The sequence below is a fragment of the Sander lucioperca genome, chromosome 14, assembly GCF_008315115.2.
Source record: "Sander lucioperca isolate FBNREF2018 chromosome 14, SLUC_FBN_1.2, whole genome shotgun sequence".
Taxonomy (NCBI): Eukaryota; Metazoa; Chordata; class Actinopteri; order Perciformes; family Percidae; genus Sander; species Sander lucioperca.
The window spans coordinates 5,486,049-5,509,777 of record NC_050186.1 but is presented as its reverse complement, the minus strand read 5'-3'; the positions used below and the strand labels follow the sequence as shown (position 1 = coordinate 5,509,777).

The window sequence follows — 23,729 nt, the reverse complement described above, 5'->3', positions numbered from 1 at the left end:
CTTATCAAATGTTCCCACATGTGTTCAGTGGGGATGAAGTTTGGTGACTGTGGATATAAGATAATCCTGTCATAGCTTTGATAACCCAAACCCTAGTTTTGGGTCACTGTCCTGCTGAAAAATCCACTTAAACCAGACGAGATGGAATACCTGTTCAGAATAGAGTTGTGCTTCTCTTTGGTCAGTGTGGAGTCAATCCTGTGCTAGTCACTGACCCTGAACAACTGACAAATACTTGAGGTGGCACGATTTTAGTTATCAAGTTGAAAATTGATCAAAATGAGCTTTTGATTTCCACTATCAAATCAGAAGTGGGATTAGCGATTCGCACAATATTATTTTCGATCTCCACACCTGCGTACTTGCGCACATCCGGAGATAAAAACAACAAACAGACACAGCGCAGCTTAACAACATTTTGGCTTTCCACGTGAGGGAGTTATGTAAACAAACAATGAAGGTATAGAATGTGTGCTCCGACGGGACTCCATGGTTCCTTTAGGTACATATTGTTAAACTAATGGTGCATTTTTTTTAGGAAACTTAAACTGTTGTTGCAAAGTACCCTTCTGCTATCTAGTGGCTCTTATTGTGCCATTGCCATTCTTGTTGAAAAAAAAAGTTTGAAGTGAGAATTGAATCGAATCGTGACCTTAAAATCGAATTGTGGTTTGGAAGAATCTTCATCTTTCACTTTAAGTTGCCTTTATCTTGCTTTGGGAAAAAATGTATTTGCTCTGTGAAAATGTTTCCAGTCCGCTTTGTCCTGCCCTCTTGTGATGTAGCTGCAGTTTTGCTGTGGGAGAGTTTTTCCAACACCCTGGAGAAAACTTGGCCCCAAACTGCTTCACTGAGCTGTTTTGACATTGTTGTGAACAGGCAGATGAATAATCCAGGACACCATGGTGTTGCAGTTTCACAGTATAATCAGATGGGCTCATTGAATAGTGCTATTTACATTACATTTGTACAAATGAAAAGAGAAATATGTATCCATTAACTTGTTGAAAGGGCTGTCTTGTTTTTATCTGGGATTAATTACAATCAGTTTCAGGAAACAATTATCTATTTTTAAATAGATATTAAATATTGTAAATAATAAAATTCACATTTTCAGTTCCAATTCAGTACCCAATACGACTTTTCTGCATATGCATTTATTCCACCTAATTTTACACATCATGGGAACAAGTCTCAGACATATTGTTACATATACATATATATATATACACACACACACACATACATATATATATACATACATAATATACATATATATAATATATATATATACATACATACATACATACACATAAATATACATACATATATATATATATATATATATATATATATATATATATATATATATATATACATACATACATACATACATACACATAAATATACATATATATATATACATACATACATACACACACATATATATACATATATATATACACACACATATATATACATATATATAGATACATATATACATACATACATACATACATATATATATACATACATATACATATATACATACATATACATATATACATACATATATATATATATACACATACATACATAGATATACATATACATACATATATATACATACATACATACACACATACATACATACATATACATATATACACACATATATATATACATATATATACACATATATATACATACATATACACATATATATACATACATATACACATATATATATATATACATACATACATATATACATATATATACACATATGTATATACATATACATATATATATATATATATATATATACATATATATATATATATATATATATATGTGTATATGTATATATATGTATATGTATATATATGTATATATATACATATATATACATATGTGTATATATATGTATATATGTATGTGTATGTGTATATATATATATATATATATGTATATATATGTATATGTATATACATATGTGTATATATATATATGTATATGTATGTATATATATGTATGTATATATATTTGGTAAAAACACACCTTATATATGTTGCAGCCCTAATGGTCCTTAAAGAGCTGTTGTAATATTTAAACCTGGTGGCATTAAATGACTCAAGTCTTATTTGTAGCCCAAGAAATTCTGTCACTAAAAGGAGCCTCCCCAACCTTGCCAATAAAGTAATTTCATTGACCACAACCCATGTGTAAGAATTATTTAAAACCGTGTGTAAAAACTGTTAATCAAGCATGGAAGTGGGCAAATGAAACCTCTCTTACCTCCAAGGGTGGCTGAGATGAGAATGTGGGTTCCATATTTCTTAATGATGGTGTCGATGAACTGTTGAGTAGTAGGTCTGCGGCCCAGCAAGCGTACGCTGCGCTGGAACTCAGGCATGAGTGGCACGGGGTTCCGGATCAGGTCCCTTCTTTCAATCGCTGTGTTCCTCACCTTCCAACGTGCAAATTCCCTGACAATCACAGGACAAACAACTGTTCACACCTAAATGACTTACAACCACACTATGAACAGTAACAGTAAAACCGCATTAATTACAGTGTGGCACATTAATTAGCCCGACTCCATCTGAGCAAATGCATTTGTGGGAAAACAACACATTTGGTAGTGAATGCTGTGGTCTAGTCTGTCATATAATTAAGATAATAAAAACGGCTGGAGTATTTTAATAATTTATTAAGCAGTTCTGAGCTCCCAGATCTAAATAGTCACATTAAAGTTAGTTGTATGACAGTAAAGCAACTTCTTTTCAGCTGTGTTCCAAAAAAACGGACATCCGAAAAGAGTGACATCCGGCGGAATTTCCGGCAGAACGAGAGCAATCCCGGAAGTGGAACGTCGTGGATATAGACTACTCTGAGGGTTACGGAAAAAACAAATATCCCTGACCTGAAGAATAAGACACCAGATTTTCTTCAGCTGTCTGTATCGCAAAAAAAGGCCCTCTGGTATTGAGTCAGTGGCTAATGCCTGGCACATTCAGGTACTGAAAGTCAGTGATTAGACATTCATGTAAGTAGATTTCTTTGTGTGAGAGTTGCATACAAATTATGTATATAATTTCTGTTATAAAACAAGCTGTTCATACATGTAATTCAGCATATTTTGTTTTTTTCTGGGAAAGACAAAGCAAAAGAAGACTTTTGATGTATTGGTTCCCTCTAAAGGCGTCATCATTTTAATGCAAATTGAATCGGAAACTGTGATTTTCATCACCATCTGTTCTTTCTGTCAATCACAGAAATGTTTTAATTTCCATATGGATTGTGCACATTCTCACACATCACTATCAAACACACATGTATTTGCATGCTGATCTTTCATTGGGATAAGATGTGTGATATATGGGATCACACTTTTACCTGAAAGGTATGATGTACACGTGTGATGCATCGTATAGACAGGTGTACACTCTTCACACTGCTGAGATGAGCACAAAACTAATTATTTTTAGTGTATAGACAGGGGAGGAATGTAATTTCTGATTACTGACTGATAGTTTTAAAAGCATTTCCTCAAAATTAGATTTAGATTGAATTTAGATATGTTTAATGATGCAGACTTCAGTATATGAACAATGAGCCCAATTACGGTAAGTGTGTGACTTAAAGTGCAACAAAAACTCCATCTGATCAAGCACAAACACACAGCTTTATCGTCTCAATAAGATCACCCTAAAAGCCTGCTCTAATTGAAATCTGACTTCTGTTCAATTAATGCATATAACGTCTATGGAAAAATCAACCAACAAAGCAAATACACTAAACAATACAAACACACACAAACACAAACAAACACGATGTACAATACAAACCACAGAAGATTTTAGCTATTCTTTCTGCTTTTTTTTATTGCATTTTAATCTTACTGTAATATGCATTTACATCTTGGAGAAATGAAATGGAGGTTTGCTTGGTGTCCACTGAACTTCATGAAAAAAATAGAACTGAAAAAATAGAATAAGGAGATTTGAAAAAAGGGATTTTACTGTTCTTGTTATTATGACAGTTTTTTTTTAGATAGACTCAAGGTTGTTTTTGTCCACAAGAAATCCTGCATCCCCGTCCAAAGTTCTGACATCATTAGTATTAATCGGTTTTTCAAGGCAACAATTAAATATGGATATTAAAAGCAATCCTACAACCTCAAGTTTGATGAGATTAACTCCTTGAATCAGTTAGCTTAATCAATTAATTTCTGTTGCAACACAGTTTTAGTGGATGCTTAAGTTTAAGTCATTTTACACAATTATACATTTTATCTGTGTAATCCTATTTCTGTGCACTGGAGAGAACAATAGTGGGTCTGATGTCTGTCTCCTCTGCTTTCCTTATAACTGCTGGTGAAAGGTGCACAGAAATTCCTGTACACCGTCTTACTTTTTTCATTCAAAAAGTAAGCAATGTGGAGAAAGCTACAGCTTTCTATCAGCTTCTTCCTCCAAGTCTTTGCCTTCGCAGCCCTCAGGAGCTCCTAAAGATGATTTACCCAAGAATAGTTGGGTCCCCCTCAAATTGATCGTCGGTAACTTAATGTGAATTCTCTGACACGCAGTCAGCGATGTGTCAGTCTGCCTGACCACGGCTTGACGGCAGCACTTTTTAATGCTCTATTCAGCACTCTTTAGCGTTTACAGTTGGATTCCTTTCTGCCAGACGGCTATTGCCTAATCACACAAGTTGATAATGCAGCCAACATTTTAAAGATAATATCTTGACAACTCTCAAAGAAGATGTAATTTTACACATTTAGTACTACCAAAGAGGTGAACATATAGTGACAGAATGGATTAATGAATAAATGCTTATATAAAAGGCTTTCACAACTGACAGGAGAATGACTCTGTCTGATCACATACATCATTGAGTCATGTTTTCTAGTCAGATATTCAATAAATGCTTTGTGGCTGATTTTCAGAAGTCTTCCTTTTTAGAACTTTGCAATTCCTTAACTTCGCAAAAACACAGATCTCATCTGGCGGGACAGGGCTCACCACTCATACTAGTACATGCTGATTCAGCTTCCATTCCCGTTCCACGATTCAGCTTTAAGATGCACGTTGAATGTTATTTCTGAAATCTTGAGCAAACATTCAAGTCAGGGAACTGTGAAAGACTTTCAGATTTGCAGCAGATGTACCAACATTTCTCCCTTTTTATTATTTTCCCAGCTCTCTCACTGTATCCCTCTCTGTTGCCATCTCCCTCTCTATATCATTTTATTTTCAGTGAATCCTCCTCATGGCTCCGTCACTGCCAATTATTATATAAAACTTTATATGGCAGCCATATGTACTTGAGCCCTTCTGCCCCAGATTAGGCATGCCAGCAGATAGAACCTGCGACATGATTCAGTGCTTTACTTCACAGCTCCAAGACTGGTTTAATGACCTATCAAAGGAAGTTAAGATGAGATAAATGGCATTGCAGCTGCAAAGAAGGAAAATGGGAGCGTAGGTGATTATTGCTTTATGGTATTCAAGTAACTCGTGTGGGAGGGTGGGGACATACATGTGCCTGTGTGGAAGTGTCTGTGACCTCAGAAAATACAGAATACATGATATGGATGTGGCTGGCCATGAATGAATACTTAATTCATTTAAAAATACTTACTGTAATTTACAGTGTATTTAGATGAATAATTTAATGGTGGAGGAGTCCCATTAGGCATACACTGCATTGATCAAACATACATACAGTATATTCATGTATTCTAATAAGCAACATTTTGGCATTTAAAAAAAAGAGTTGCTTGATGATAGAGGTGTATGTTTTTCTTCTTCTTTGAAGAATCAGCTAAAGTTAGTTAATCCCCCACTGCCCTTGTTGAGACCACTATTTTATCTGATTCCTTTCCAATGTTTGTCTTAGCACAGTTTAGGCCAATAAACATGGACAGTGGTTGCTAGGAAATACATTAACTTCCTCAACCTCAAATAGATCACAATGAATCCAAATGAGAATGTTTTTCAAAAGAGATGATTTGCTCTAATGAATGTACTGGTTGCTCTAACATGTCTGCTTCTACTTTAGACCCTAATCAAGAAACAGCCTGAAGAAAAGTAATGTTTGGAGCTCATTGATTGTAATGAAAATGTACTGTTTTGGTTTTTCACATTAAGCTATCAAACTACATCTGGCTCACTAGTTACAGAAGAAATGCAAGAAAAATACAAAACAAGAATATATCAAGGCAAGCAGAGAAAACTCAAGGCAAGTCTCTCACAGTGAACACCTGAGCAATAATGCCAGTAAAAGTAGTTCTGTTTTGCTTTGGATTTCTTGCATGAAATATTGAAATTAACTACTGACTATTACTGTCTGTCCTTGTTAGAGCCAGATTAGAGAGAATACTCATAAACATACTTAAAAAGTAATGTTTATATGTATAACTGGGATGGCAGAAGGAAAACAAATTAAAATCATCCATTAACACATTTCTGCCAGTGTCCCAGATTTATTATTTTGCACTAATTTGATGTTTTCAAGGGGTGTAACGATTCATGTATTGCATCAATTCATGAACTGTAAATTATGCCAATTCAACTGCAACACTCTGCTAAAAGAAATAAACATAATGAAGTTCTCTGACTTCAGTAATTAACAGAAACATTTCTTTAAACAAAACTATTTGCCATTTTGAATAGCTGATGATGCTGTTGACCAGGATATTAAAATAGTGCTGCTATATATTAAAGTTGTAATCCGTAAGATTTTCATGAAATCAAACCAGTTTTTTAGTAGCCATTCAGTGTAGTTAAATTCAGTTATAACCTCATAGTAGCTTTTATTGTTAGAGGTGGGGTTCGCCATTCCCACACTGGATTTAGATTGCCTGTCCAGCATTATGTTCGTTCTCCAAACGCTGTATCACAGCTGTATCACATTACTGCTAAAGCAAACCAAACATTTCCTACTGCCGCTGCTTCACATTAAAAGGGTTCAACTGGGAGACACAAGGTGGCTTTTATTGTGAAACAATCACAGGAAAATCCAATGCAGTTTTAAATATTGCAGGGAGTAATGGAACAATATCGATCCAACCACAGTCAGCTGTTACATGAAGAGTTGCAGGCACAAGGTTGCACAACTCCAACTTCACAGCAAGGTAGCCATCGCCTTTGCTGTGTCCTGCTGCCATGTGGAAAATTACTCCTTCTATGTGCAGTTGGAAATCAGATTGTGGTCAGTATATTTGGCTGTACTGTATATAGATAACTGTGGTGGCACAGTTGTTCTTTTGTTGTATGTTTTACAAGCAGCAGCTACAAATAAATCGCCAACTTGTTTGATTATTTGTTGATAACTTTTTTCACCGGACACAATCCGGAGCAGTATTACTGTGTGTTTAAATCTTTAAGGAGTACAATAAAATCCTACATGACCTTTATCACTCAAACTATCCACTCCCACATACAAACACTAACCTTTTCTATTTAGCACAAATACATTATATATGCCTTCAAAGTGCATTATCATGCATAAAGCATTGTATAAATCACTATAAATATTTACAATGACAACATTGTCTTACAAAAACAGTTACAAGACATTAAAAATATGATAATACATTTCCATGTTAAGTGTAATTGTGTGTGATTGCTTGGACAGCAAATAATTTATCATTTTGCACGGGTCATAAGGTGTCATGAATATCATGTTGCTCTTCGCAACCATAATTGCTGGAAAGTGTTGCAATGGCATGCCATCACACCTTCTAGACAGCATGTTGTCTGCTTCAATTAGAGTTGGGCTGTATTGACATCCAGTAAATATTCCCTAAAGCTCTGACAGGGACAGGAAACAGCCTTCATACAGTGTGTCACCACAGGCACTTTGTTGATCCTGGCGCTAGAGCCCAGATTAAAAAACCTTGAGAGAGCATGACAGACATTCAAAGTGGAAGTGAGGTGGCACAGAGGAAAGAGGGGCACAGTTTTTCTGAAAGAAAATCTCTAAAGAATTGAGTGGGAAACTGGCTCGGAAGGACCCACAGACAACATGTTCATAAATCACATCAGAAAACAATAAAAGCACGAGTGTCAGTAAATTACAGAACTTGGCATACTTGGCTTCTTGTTCATCTCGGTCCTCCTCTCATACTGAATCAAAGTCCTTACAGTTAAATGCTATACATGGATATGTTGCTCTGTTACATCTTGACCTTTGTCAGTCTGTGGTAAACATCATGAATATCTGACAAAAAGCCTGTGCAATTTTTCTCTTTACTTTAGGCACACAAACAGCCATTTATGATAAAAGAAACTAAATAAAAATGTTACACCTAGCTATAAACACGTAAGTGTTATCAAAACACGCTGACTTTATTTGAAGCAGACAAGATGCTGTCATAAAGGGCAACAGTGTGGCACACAGCATTTTACAAGGAAGATTTAAAGGATGCATTGGCTGTAGAAAAAAGGCAAGAACAAAAACAGGCCAAAATAAATCTTACATGGTTTATATATATATATATATATATATATATATATATTTGAGTTGATGTACTGTGTGCTCATCTCCTTGTTTGACTGCAGATTCTTAGCAGTGAAGTCTTTAAAAATAAGTGTTAATAAACCACTTGGTGGACATTTGAAGCATTAAAGGTACACTATGAGTTCCTGAATGGTTTCAGCGCAATTTCATTTTTGTCTCAAATCGTAGGCATCTCTCTCGTAGCCAATCACCGACAAGATGGTTGGGGGAGGGGGTGCTTTTAGAGCAGCAGCCTTAATTTCAGTGAAAAGGACGCACTAACCCCCACCCCCTCCCCCAACCATGTTGTCGGTGATTGGCTGGAACGTGGTTTGTTGTATTTTGGTGCACAGTCTGTGCCCCTAGTGTTTGTTTGACGTTTACGATCCCTGTGTTGTCTCCCGAGAGCGGGCTTTTTCACAGTGTATTCAGGGGGCAAATGGTGTGTCTCTTGGGCTTCAACGTAAAAGAATAATGACGGAAGTCAGCTCATTGTACATTTTTGAATGGATGAAGATATTTGGTCTGTAGTTACTGAACTGAAGCATTTTTTTAAAAAATTCCAAAAGAGGAAATAAACGTGAGCTTGAATTGAATCTCAGACTACTGATTTGAGAATACCTTAAATGTGAAAATGTTTACCTAGAGTACTTTTGCTTTAAGTACTACTTTCAATTCAAATAAAATAAAAACATCTAAAATCTTTGTCATGCAAAAAATACCCTAAAAGAACCTTTCTTTCTTTATAGCATCAATGTTTTCATTTATAAATAATGATACAATATTTATTATGCTGGAAGTATAATATACAAGGATATAATATTTATCCTGCAGAACTCTGACCAAATGTTTAATTTAAAGTTACACTATTTTTCAGACTTTACATTATTATGATTTAAACCCTGCTGTTCCATTGCTTTGGCTATAGTGTCCACTGAAAGCCTCTGCAACCATTGGGCTAAATACAGTATACTCGGTAGATCCTATGACTTCCTTCACAATCACTCTGCAGTCATCCAGTTGTGCGTGTCACCTTTCACACAGTACATGTTTCATATCTGGTGAGTCAGTTCTGCTATTCTTGCCCATATTCCCATGATACATATTTGAATACAAGGGTAACATGATAGAAATACTCATGCTTACACACTGGATGGTTGCCACTCACTGTACTGTATAAACTTGGCTTTGCATGAATCTGAAACCTATAATAGGATAAACTAGTTAGTGAAATCAGAAGTGGAAATATGGGCAGGATGCTCCCTGTGACATGTTAATTTCCATAAGTGATACATGGAAACAGTTTTGTTTCGAAGTGGAGCAGAAATGACAGAAGTTTATCTAAAACAAAGACATAAATTAACATTTTTCTAATTAAACTGAAGAATTTGTTTCTCCCTCAAAATTCCAGTTGTTATTTATGGTGCTTGTGAAATGCCAAACTTCACAGAATAAGCTGTGTGTGTTTGGTGCCACTGATGTGAGAAGACAGCACTGATTTTAATGCTTTGATAAAGGATGAACCTTTCATTTTTAGTCATTTGTTCCACTACTTGTTTGTTAAGGATGGTTTGACTAATATTTCAATTGCTGGTTGAAAATGATACAATACATCAATATTATAGAAAACAAAATACTCTGGAGGGTAAAAGTCAATTTCCAACAACCAATCAAAGGAGTGTAGACATCAACAACTGCTGAATTTCCAATCCCTGCCCTAAAAATCTAAATCAGCTACAGCTGGGCTAAGTTTGTACGCATGGGATCTTCATGCTAACATGGCCGCAATTTTACATTTGCTAAAAGAAATGCTTTCTCAGAGGATTGCCACACATTTATGCTTACAGTTCTGCGAGGCCATTTACCATTTCCACATTTTCTGTATTTATGAAACTATTTTAACATAACATTGTGGCACAGAAGCAGTGCTTATGCTAATAGCCTACTGATATGATTAGCATAAACATAATGATCCATCAAAACAACTAGTAAAAAAAAAGAACTCCAATGGAAATAGTATCTGAAATAGTATCTGCTCTCAGTAAAAGCAGAGTATGACATTTTTTTTTCTTCAAAACTTTATAGGGGTTCAGATGCATCTTATCAGCTCCTCTGTTATATTAACTGTACTTGCTCACTCTGCTCTCTTAAATTAGTATCACGAAAGTGAATGAGAGGTTAGGAAGTCAAAAATCTGGCTGCTGGAAATATTAGGATGATTCTTTTGTTGTGGACAAATTGAAAAATAAGCTGCTACAAGTCTAAAATAACTTTTGATGCAATGATTTAGAAATGAAAAGGGTTGGGTAATATATTACTGTATGAGCCAAATGACTGGGGGTGGGGGGGGGATCATTGTCACTATGATGATCTCATTTGTCTATGGCCATAATACTTATTAAAATGAATTAGCAAATGGTCACATATGGAGATTTTGCTTCAGAGCATCCTACATTATTTACAAAATACCATTAAGCATTCCTGAGACATCACTGATTGAATCTTTGCCACACTGTTCTTTGTAGAGCAATATTTAGCTGACTGATAGCGGTGCACCATGAGGGCCTCAACAGAAAATGCTGGCAAGCTGCAAAGACTGGGGGAGACTTTGATCCAGTAATGGTTATCCCCCAATGAATGACTTTGTGTAGCAATTTTGTCTTCCCACACAGTATTGACTTATTTCCTTTCATTCTGTACATGATGTTCCCACACAGAAATTATGCTGCATGATCTCATCTACTTGCATATGATATATTTCCAGGGATGTAAGCAAATGTTATGTTATTACATCTAGATCACCATGTGGCCCAGCAGGGTTTATGAATGACCATTTGTGTCACATTTCAAAGGCTGCCTCCTTTGAAGAACAAGTTGTCAAGGCTACCAACAAGGGGCTTCAATGATTTACATGTTGCAGTAGCTTTTTCATTTGTCCAGTTCATGTGATTTACCAGTGATAGATGAGCACCCGAGGGCAAACACCTGGTAAATAAAACTTAATTAAGGCTGTCCTCGACGTCACAGGGATAAACTGCACGATTAACAAATGGCATACTATTGATCGTGGCATACTACTTTAAGGACTGCAAAAGATACACTGCTCGTGTATTAAAAAATTGGGCAACAAAGTAGTATTTATCAACGGCATTCCAAAGTCTTTGGAAAGGGTAATTTTTTAAGTGAAAATAATGTCTTGGACAATTTTCAGTATGGTTTAAGAGTACACCATAACACAGAAACAGCACTTCTTAAAGTGCTAAATGATTTTTTGCTGTTCGGTGACGGAGGAGAGTGTGCTATTTTACTCTTGCTGGACCTTAGTGCTGCATTTGACACTGTTGATCATGCCATCTTGTTGGATCACCTTCAACATAGGGTAGGGATCCAGGCTGTTGCTCTACAGTGGTTCAATTCTTATTTAAAAATTAGAAAGTTTTCTGTTGAAATTGGAAATATTTCCTCATCTTCGGCAGCGATTACATGTGGTGTACCTCAAGGTTCGATTTTAGGGCCAATTTTATTCTCTTTGTACATGCTCCCATTGGACTCCATTCTTCACAAACATAACATATCTTATCACTGTTATGCTGATGACACACAGCTGTACCTGCCTCTAAAAACAGGTGATAACAATGCTTTAAAGTCCTTTTTTCACTGCCTGAAAGACATTAAGTGCTGGACGGCTAACAACTTTCTCCAACTTAATGAGAGTAAGACGGAAGTCATGTTGTTTGGCACCCCCAAATTCAGTTGACAAACTTTCGAAAAATTTAGGGACTTTATCCTCAAGTGTGCGCCCTTTTGCCAGAAATCTAGGTTTCATCTTTGACCCAGCATTAAAATTTGACAAACAAATTAGTTCTGTTGTCAAATGTAGCTTTTTTCATCTCAGGACTATTGCTAAACTAAAATCATTATTAATTGTTATTCATGCTCTTATTTTGTCTTGTATTGACTACTGCAATTCCTTGTATTCTGGGATTTGCCAATCATCTTTATCACGCCTGCAGCTTGTCCAGAATGCGGCTGCTAGATTGTTGACTGGTACCAGAAGGAGGGATCATATCTCACCGATATTGGCTTCTCTTCACTGGTTACCGGTCAAATATAGAATATCTCCTTACCCTACATCACTCATCCAGGAACCTAAAATCATCTAATCAGTTCCTTTTAGCTATTCCACAGTCTTGGATGAAAACAAAGGGTGATTGTGCCTTCTCCGTTGTGGCCCAGAGACTCTGGAACAAACTTCCCATTCATATTAGGTCCTCCTCCTTTGCCGAGATCTTTAAGTCTCGTCTTAAAACACATTTTTATTCTTTGGCGTATTATTTAGTTTAGGGACATTTGTATAGAAGTGTGTTGTTTGTATGATGTTCATTGTGTCTATATTTTTATTGTCTTCCTTTGTTTTTATAACATAACTTTGTACTTTGGTTTTAAATGTGCTCTATAAATAAATTGACTTGACTTGAGGTATAGCATTTTGAATTTCCTTGTTGGTGAAATGTGCTATATAAATAAAGCTGCCTTGCTTTGCCTTAGGTGGCTTTCTAGCTATAGCTAAATACCCTGAGAAGAGCACAAAAGGCAAACAAACTTTTGGTAGATTCAGAAAACTTAAAGTCAGATTTACATGTAGTATTAAGTTATGTATTTGGGAAAGGCCTCCAAAATCTGAGACCATAGAAGCCTTGTTCCTGTGCTGCCACAGTATTGTGCAGCAGCTTGATGGAATGAAAGAAAAGAAAAATCCCAGGCCTTTCATGGTAATAAGGAGGCAAGGCCCAGTAATAAATCAAACAGACAGAGATACAATTGAAATCCTGTATGAATTTCAACCACCAAGAACCATTCAAAATATTACAGAATGAACCTTAATCCTATGCTCCAGTACACAGTGAAGGACTACAGTACGCAGAAAGAGGTGGGATGTTGTTTTGGATGGCCTGAGCTGTTTCGCTTGTGCTTGTTTTATTTATTTTCAATACTGGCATGGGCCCGGTTTCTAAACACAGCAGTGTAAATACTACAGGAAATCTGAGAGGCTATTTTGAAATTCTATTATAGTGCTGCTAAAAAATAGATACCATCAGCAGAGAGGCCATGTAAAAATATCCAAGTGACTGTTCGAAACTAATGGGTTTGGATAAAATTAGGTGTGTGTTAACAGTAAATCGTCTAAGACTCACTGTCAATGTTCCAACATGTCTGTCAAGTCAATGATAATACTGTACACTGTCTAAGAGAGATAGTTGCTTATCTTTCATCAAGTATAGACACATTCAGTGAGGCAACTGACATTCTTGACAAGTGTCCTTATATGCACTTTTAAAAATATGATCTAGTATAGAATGACAATGAGATCTTTTATAAGAGATATCTTATAAGTGGTCTTAAGGCTAGGGGCGTCTTAGGGCATTTAAAGTGAAAGCTATTTGAAGGACTGGACCTTTGGCTATAATATTGTTGCTATGCTGCCAGAATGATCAATTCTTTTGACTGGCACAATAGTGGAAACCAAACTGTCAAGGACTATAGCAAAAATAGCTTTTCTTTCCCTTAACCTTTGTTAAATGTGCAAATTGCCAACATCTTTCCAAGTCGTGATGTCATGCAACACGGTGCCTGCAGAGTCCATCTGTGTAAAATGGTTACACATGAAGGAATGAAATGACAGACAGAGCAAGAGAATCAGTTGCGTAGAAAGGATTATATCAAGGTTACTGATGTACAAGATCAACACAGAAATGTATAGTCTGCCATCAATCTTACAGTATGGGGGCTGAGTTTTGGTAGATTTGTTTTCTTCTGCCAACTTTTGAATGAGCTGGCAAAATTCCATTTCAGTTTCTCTTAAAAACATTGTATTGGTTTATTTAGTAAAACTAGTTGGGAGGTCTAAACACAGATAGAGAGAGGTGAAGAGAATGAAATAGAGAAGCCTATCCAAATTCAAATCCAGAAATGAATCGGTGAATTTTCTTTCCATTAACTGCACTGCTGTTTGTATGAAGCGTTTCTGAAAGTCTTTTGTCTGGGTCATCATTTTATTTAATTTTGTGTCTGCAGAAAATTGACTGACCCCAGTAAAAATCCTCAAAAGGCTGTGGTGAAGGCAAAGGGGAAATACACAGCATAAATCTAATTTACTTACTATCACAACGACACAGTTAATGCAATAAATACGCTCAGTGGTAACATAGCACAGGCTATAACTAAGTTATTGTCAGAGTTGCTATATGTAAAAAATTCATATTAAAATAGAAAAAGTGCTTACCAAAATAACTACTGTGCTACATCTTCACATATTCAAGAGATCTGTGTACCTTGCTACCTAAAATGATTCTACTTCCTCCATTTTCACATGTAAGTATCTTAGTTATTAACCATTAATTGGAGCATATCAGAAAATGGAACGTGATTGCTTAAATGGAAAATGATTGCTGGCATAATAGCTTTGTTAGTGCACTCTGTAAATGTGATGAGGTAATAAAACAAAAATGGATCTAATCAAAAACAATCTCTTAATTCACTTTGATCTCAAGAATATGATGGGACATGGTGCCAGAAGCAAATGCATGGTTGAGTGACATGAGCATGTATTTGAATCTAATTAACTGTGTAATGTGGGAAGTTTCTGTCGATGAACTAGTCTGACTGTGTAGGCAAGGACTGAATGGAAATGATTATGAGCCCACACAACAAAGAATGGGATGACAGACACTAAACTGCATTCATGTGAAACCCAGAATCATATGAATGATCACCTCGAAAATATTGTTTAAGTTGCATTCACAAAAGTCATTGCAGTTCAGAGATTATTTCATCTTTTCCCATGTGCTTCCATCTCAGTCTTCCTGTATACTGTTTACAGCTGATGAAACACTTCATCGCCTTCTGCGTCCTGTAATAAAATCCCTAACAATGCTCTCCCAATCTACATATAACACAAAACCTACCAAGGTCAAGGCATTCATGCAGTAAAAAAGAAACAACTGATATTGTCAGTGCCCTAGATGCAGCTTATTGTATCCCATCAATTTGCAGCTGAACTCAATTTGCCCCGTAATAACAGTCAGTCATACCCCAAATAAAACAGCATTATGTTGATGATTTCTATGTACTGTATTTGCTCTTTGTGTCATGAATAAAATTGCCAGCTCTTTCAATTCAATAATCCTTTTATTTTTGTACCTAACGGAAACACAGCTTCTAATAATTTACTTCACTCTCTTTAATTCAAGGATTTCTAAATGACATCTGCAGTGTCATACTACTGGTATGGTACTAAATGTGGTGATGATATCAAATTAAAAATTAAAAATCTATTCAATATTGTCGGGCAGTCAGAAAAATGGACAATAGCTGTCATCTTGCTGAGAATTGTGGCACAAACTGGGAAGAGTGCAAAGGCAAATAAGATGTTTTGAGGATAGATATCAGCACCTTGGACAGTGATAGTTGCCTCACAAAAAGAAACCTTTGGATGTAGGTCAAAATTCAAGAAAGCCAATACAAGTGTTATTCAGGGGAACTTTCTTTGCGAGCTGTATTGGAAAGCAGCTCTCAAAAAAATGATGCCACTATCCAGTTTGAGATTTGCTGTATGCTTAATGTCAAACATTCAATAAAGAAAAATGTGACACGTGTTGTCAGTTGATCTTTGGGCTTTTAATTCAATCTCAAATCATCCTCAAATGCATAAAGAAAGAAAATGTGTTTGATTTGTTATGTTTTCTTTTTATTTCTTGTGATCACAAAATAATTATTCAAGAAAACCATCTAACGTGGTAAAGGTCAAAAGCTCCAGATCAGGCGAGTAAGTTGGCTTTAAGTTGATATTGTTTTGTCAGCTGCTGTTTCTAGGGTCAAAAATGAACTGTCAAGCTCAACATATAATATTAATTTAAGCTGACAAAGTTTATTCTGTGATCAGGAGAAAATGGTTTTGACAGCTTGTTTTGCCAAGATAACAAAATGAAAAACTGTTTTCTTGTGATTAAATTCAATTTGTATTAAAAGAAACAACAAGTTTGTTATACTGATAATGTGGTACACAATTTAGAACATCATCTGTGGTGTGCTGTCTAGCCTTCCATGGCTGCTTTTGACCCTTACTTGGTGGGTATATGTTACAAGTGTTATATTGTACACAAGCATGAACAAGTCAGTGGTAATCTATGATATCATCGCTGCTTCACTCCTTCAAGCCTGAAAATGAGAAACATGTCTTTACTTGTTAAACCCACCTATCAGGCCTCTGCTGTGTGAACCCCAAGAGATCAGAACAACCTTCCTGAGGATATCAGTCTGGCTATCTCTGTGCCCTTTTTCTGAAACTCCCTTTCTACACACTGTACACTTTTTACTAAATAAAAAAATGATGCATGTAAAACAATGTGTTTGTTTCGAGCACACATGCTACAGCCCCCCTACAAATGGATGTCTTTAAACTGATGGTAAATGGCCAACATGTTGAGGCAGATATCACATAAAAGCCCTACTGAAATTAATTTTGGACAAGTAACCTTTCTGGATTCCTACAGTATAGGAGGCCCTGCCACACACAATATTTCTAACACAGCGAGGATAACATGCCCAACTATTTCAGTATTTTGCTGGAAGTGAACTGACTCAGATGTTCCACGGGAGGCCAAATAGAAAAAAACCTTTTTTTGTTTGTGTAGGTCACACAAACCACCAAAGCTGTGCACTGCAGGACAGAGAAGTACGAGAGTAAAGACACCTCTGAGGTTCAATAGAGATGCTGTGCACTCTCTGGGACTGAACATATTCCGAGCAAATATATTTTAGACCTTTATGTAAGTAATTTGACCTTTAATTATTTGTGTGATAAAAAAAAAGTCCAATCATATTTATAGCATGGACATTATAACCTGACACTATCACGGTTGACTCTGATCATGCCATCATCATCAGCCGATGTTAGTTGTGTTTGGGAAACACTAACAGCTAGTTTGATTCTGTTGAATATATGGAGTTTGAGGACCTCACATCCACCTAACCTTAACCTGAAACAAGGTCTAATCAGCTAAAATGAAAGCACCTGTATCGGTTGTATGGGTTCGCGAAAACTTTAAAACATAAAATATGAACTAAAGAATAGGATGACTCCTTGGGCTCTACTTATGTGGATTAAAAGCCATCAACGGCAAAGTGTAGTCACTGAATGGCACGTTTCTTAATTAATGTCACAGGCAGCAATGAGCTCAATGTTATAGGTTATCATTATATGCACCTTTCTGATATTTTCTTTAAAAAATGCAGGCCTCACTTTAGTGGAATATTTGGTCTCATTTAGCAGCTTGGATCACTACATCATATAAATGGTAATATGACACTGCTCCAGCATCTTCTCTTGAGAGCTTGTCGCACTTGGTGATGTTGTATTGCCAGTCTCAAGGGAGAGTGGCACAGGCGTCCCACGCACTAAATTAGTCAGTGCTTAACCCCGACAGTTTCTTCTAGCCTCCTGTTTCTCCTCTAATTACCATCCCTTCCTTGCCAGTAATTAAGTTGTCCCACAGCGGGGGCTTTTTACCACTAGGTAGGAAAAGGGAAGTGGCATTGAGTCCCTCCCCTGATCAGACCCTGTGTAGTCTCCCAAACTTATAGAGCTGAGAAATGCAGATCAACACCCAGTATCAGCACTGCTCCAGTGATTGTAATTGCAGTGTAGCCCCATGATAACATTGTGCTTTGTGTATGTGTGTCTGTTTCCATGTGTGGAAAAGAGAAAGATGCAGAAAAAAAGTAAATTGTATGTCTATGTGAAGCAAATTCGTCATATTGCACATTTAGTGCTACATCAATAAAGTTTGATAACGTTTCATCATGTTTGTGACATTTTCTGTGCTTCACAGCAAACAGTACTTACACACTTTAGGTCTCATTTTTTTTGTTTTTGAAAGAAAACATAATACTCAGTTGGTGCATAACAGTGACACGCTGTGCTGAAATTTCAGCTTGCCTGATTGGCTGAGCCTAGTGCTCAAAATCCAAGTGTTTGAAGTGGTTACTGCTTCAGTCAGCAAATAGGAACTCACGTCTGCTGCCAGAGTGTGAGGTGTCAGCCAACATTCTCTTTGGTGACAGCATCTTCATGAGTCATCTAAGCTGAATTCAGACGATCACCTCGTAACAGCGTCACTTAGAAATTGCACAAAATATATTAATTTTACAGCAAATGTCTTGAGGGCTGCGTTCGAAGTCGACTGCTAAAAAGCATTATATAAATGAGCAAGATAATTTATAACCTGTTAACTATAAACAGTAACATAAACTCGCTTTTTTGCTGAAATTACTTACACTTTTACCTACAATATTATCATTTTTATTTCATGGAAATTAATATAATTTGTGTTATGTTTTAAACATATTATGGAGGGCATTTTTATTTTACTTTATTTAGATAGAATAAGTGGATAGCTTAGCTTGTGTAAGATAATGTCAACGTGAAAGGTTTCAGCAATAAAGTGAGTTTATAATGTAGATTGGTAGAAGACAAAATAGTATTATGCCAATTTGTTCCAATTGCAATTGGCATTGTTATGAATCTAGTTGTATTGTTGTCATCACCTCTATTATTATTGCAAATTTATTCTGACTCCACCACAACATTTGTCCTGAAGAAACTGTCTCTGTTCACTGCTGAAAAAAATAATGAATGAATAAGTAAGCAATAAACAAATACAATGATGTTGTTGCATATAATGAGTAGATAAGTGCAAGAATGAATAAAAATACTGAAATACTATGCAATTTTCTAGTGGTGCCCAGCATTCTTGTCTTAGAACTGGATGTAAATAAAAACATGTTTGACGAACGCAGAAAAGGCTTTGTTGTTTTTTGTTTGTGAGAGAGAGGTGCACTCGAGTACATGGTATTTCTGAGTCATCTGAGCCACTCCAATGCCTCTTCCTCACCTTGACTATGACCTCACTGCCAGCGTATGCTCCCCCATTCCTTGTTTTGATACTGAACTCACCGGACCCTCTTCCATGTCACTAGCACTTACATACATTTTTGTTATCACACACTTTTAGGATCTTCCGGTCTTACTGACTAATGGCATCTCAGACCCCACGGTGTCTATGTCCTCCTTCTACAGTCTGTTTCATCCCTCCTGACTTCCTGACTGCCTGTCTCCTTCCCTTCTTTTGACTACAACCTTTTAAATTAAACATTGCTGCAGTCTCCCTCAACAAATCTGCCTACTACATCAAATCCGCCTTCCCTCGCTCTATCCAATTACAGATGGCTCATCCAAACTAATTCAAGACCTGAGTCGGACAAATGTTACACCTTGTTTCTGTTTAAAACAAATGGGGCCTAGATCAGCACTGACAGACACATCCACACTGAACACATGAGGAAACCTAATGTGCTTTTGTCATTGCTCGTTGTTCATCGATGACTGCTAACAAATTACATCAAGGCAACATACCATGCTATGCTAATAACAAATTGAAAGAAAAATTAGTTTTAACAAAATCTGGAACAAAAGGTGAAGTGAGTCTCAAGATGCAGGGCTATCCGTTTGATGAACAGTTTAAATTAGAGAATGAATAAAAGAAGTTGTTTGCACATGCAAATTAAAGCTGCAGATTATTCATTCAAGGTTTAGTGCTGATCAAGTGGTTGTCTGTGGACTGATTATAGTTAGGAATAATTAATATGAAATAAATGTTCAGGTAAAGATATGCATAATGTGCTTGCATTGAATATAACCATGTTGTGCCTGTCAAACCATGGTATTAAAACTAAGTGTTAAAGAATGAATGCTTATTTTAAGCCTAAAATGACACATCTATATGAATGAAATATGTCCTTATGGTGAAGACCAACTGCAAGTGAAAAAAATGTGTGTTACATCGGCTTTGCCACTTCTCGCTACCGTGGGCACATCAATGCGTGCGAGGAAGCTAGTTGGCAAACATTGTGTAAATAAGCCACCTATGTTGTGCCAAGTAGTGCTTATTTTGTACCTGTAATCTTGGATCCATCCAGGCCATTCCAGCCCTCTTTTGCATAACGTACATTTTTTTAACACATGTCCCCTCCCTTTTTTCGCATCGCTGGTCAGTTGCCCGTCACCTGCTATCCCACAATGCTTTTAAAGTAAAATTGTACAGACGACAAACAAGATACGTGTTATTTAGAGAGCCTTAGAGCTGCTAGTGCAGTAGCTGGATTTTTATACCTTTGGACAGAACCAGGTTAGCTGTTTCCCCATTGTTTCCAATCTCCACACTGCCGAAGCTGCTGGCAGGAGCCTTACATTTACTGTACAGACATGAGAGATGTCCCAAAATGTAACCATTTTCCCCCAGCAACAAAGCTTGGAATTTATTATAAACCACACAGAGAAAACACTATTTTCATAACCTGACCAAATAGTACTATAATATCCAAAAGAACAAAAATGTAACTTTATGTACTGTTTTTAGCACTTTGTTGAAGCTTTATGATACCTACTGTAAATTGCCTGAAACATTAAAACTTAAGATGGCCATGCTTTTTGGCCATGTGTACCAATTTTGTGATTGTCATTTTAAGCACAGTGCTGCAGGAGCTTGCTATGACAGGCGCCATGAGGCTGTTTGGCTTAACTTCTTAGCTAGCTAGCTATTACCTTCAGAAACAGTGTAATGTTTATTTTTGTCTTGGGAAATCAGTTGATGTAACATAACTCAAATAAAAAGCAGCTTTTAGTGCTGTATCATCCTAATGGCCTATAACGAAATAAAAGTGTAACAGAAATACAGGCCAGCGGAGATAAACTATATTACAGAAGCTGAAATATCATTCTTTGTTTTTCTAACAGAAAGAAGGATCTGTCTTAGATGAGGGGAGGCAGGCGATTAAAGAGACATTTCAACATGAAAACCATAGAGTTCTTTTTTTTGTCTTTGAGGAAATCTATAACCATTTTGGTAACATATGTATGTGCAAGCAATCTCCAAAGGTTTTAATGAGTCAGTAATTTAGTATAGTGATAATAGATATTATACCGGCTTTGCAATTATCCTAACCAGTGCAGTAAACATAAAATGGCTCAATATTCCTTCTTAAAGGAGTCTGTGTGACACTTAGTTCATATTTTCATACTTACAGAGCATAGGTATTTTAACCTATTCTGGCAGTGCTTTGCAAAAAAATTGAGTTTACCCTTTTTAATTAAAGTCACAAAATGGGTCTGCTTTTGTAATTCCCATGCACAACAAGTTTTTATTTCATTTCCAAGTATTTTTCCCCCGCAGGTCATTGCAGGGTTTTGATCAAAAACTTGGATAGATTTTCAGGTCTTCATTGGCTCTGGTCCAATGACAAGAGTGGCTCTATCATCCCTCTCTATTCATTTACTTCAGTATGTCTTTTCAAAGTGGGATCAATCAGAACTATTCATTTTCAAAAATATTTTTATTCTAAATAACAACCCCCATCTCGCTTCTTTGATTACAGTGTATGCTGATTTGAGGCCTTTAAAATGCATTAATGGCTACCAGATTTGCATTTATATTGGTTTTTCACTCAGGCACACAAGAACCTGAGATAGAGCTCTGCGAACAAAGACCAAAGAGAGAACACGCATTATCTGAAACACATTCGATCCCATAATAGAGTACAAGCAACAGAATGAGAGATGCTAGTGTGAGCAAAACAGGCCATCGCGTTTCACCACTAACTGAAACACACATTGATACACATTATTCAGCTGCAGGTCTGATACAGGAGCAGGATGCACTCAGCAGTGAAAGTGGCTTTCTTGTGACTGATGAATACCGTATAGGAAATGTACACTTATGCATACGATAACAGGGGAGGGGGAAAAAGGGAAGGAATCCAGTTCGAAGATCGCAATCAGCAGTGACACAGCGGTGACGATTACTTACTACAAACCACAATCCAATCATTTCATTAAGAGACATAGGTCTGGAGGGTGAGGATAATTGGTGCCTTGTGGTGTATCTTTCCCCTTCAAGCAGCTGTGACCTTTTCAGAGCAGTAGACAAGAGGCTTCCTAAATCTGTGTTTATCCTTCAAATTAGGCACACTGCCCATGTTATTAAAGATGGGGCAGATTTGTTTGTTGCTGATCAGGTTGGCATTGTCCAGGCCACGTGCCCCCGGGGTAATCTCTCTTGATAACAGAACCCGAAAGGAATGGATGCTTTGTCTCTCTGCAAATCTGATTCAACCACTTTCCACCACTAAATCGTTGATGCAGAGAAAGTCCCTGGGGAAATTTACAAAGCGATTCAGTTCTCATTGCTGGTTAGAGTAGAGCACGGCTGGGCAATCATGTGCCTAGGAGGACCGAGGGTATGTATGATTTCATTCCACCCAAACACTACACCAGCTGATGTCACTGATTTCCTCACCCCTCTCTGGCTGAAGATGTACTAATCATTGAAATTAACTGGTGGTCCAGGTTTGGATTAAAATCCTTGGAAAAGGCTTGGACCTGTGGGAGATTATTTCACACCCTTGCCTCAAATACTGTATGATTATTTACTAAATATGTATTCCATGCTCAAACACATCTTTCATTTAGTCCACCAATACAGCTGTAGAGTACACTGCACTATACTGTACAGTTACAGTCCTGGATATGTTCAAAAGCCTTATTTGAGAGCAATCACTCAGAACATAGCTACAAAAGTAAAAGGAATCAATCAAACTTTACCTGGTCTGACAGTTCTGCAGATGTCGGACACGTGAATGTGGATTGTTGATTGTTGTCATATGATTTTCTATGAGAAATACTCAAATTATTCACACTCTTAATGCAAGATTTAATTGTTTTGTCATGAGGAAAGGGATATCTAGCACTGATGGCTGAATTTGATGCCACTAATGGTTTGTTAAGAGGGAGAAACAACAGCTGCCACCTGGGCCAGGCAACGTTCCCAGCAGCCCCCGACATGCAAACACACACTCTCTGTTTTAATAAATCACTGCAGCATCACAGACAGCACTCGACGGCTGTACAGCGTCTGTGGAAAGCGGCTTCAGAAGTCTTGCCTCTGAGATTCATGTCTCTGTGCAACATCCCACTCTGTCAAGTTACACATTATGCAAATGCATTGTTTACTGTTCATGTGACAATATCAAGGCACGAAAGTCAGTGGGGACCGGGGGCTGTGGCAAGTTACCAAGAGAGACGGAACAAAGAGACAGAAAACAAA

General features: G+C 36.8%; 1 protein-coding gene across 1 annotated transcript in view; it reads right to left on the bottom strand.

Moving 5' to 3' along the window:
- The window catches only part of brinp1 (bone morphogenetic protein/retinoic acid inducible neural-specific 1), a 118,595-nt gene that overhangs the window by 65,304 nt on the left and 29,562 nt on the right, over positions 1-23,729 (bottom strand). Inside the window, exon 3 of the mRNA XM_031306573.2 lies at positions 2,299-2,489. Coding sequence (XP_031162433.1) covers positions 2,299-2,489 — 191 coding nt within the window. The remainder of the gene's footprint in view (positions 1-2,298; positions 2,490-23,729) is intronic.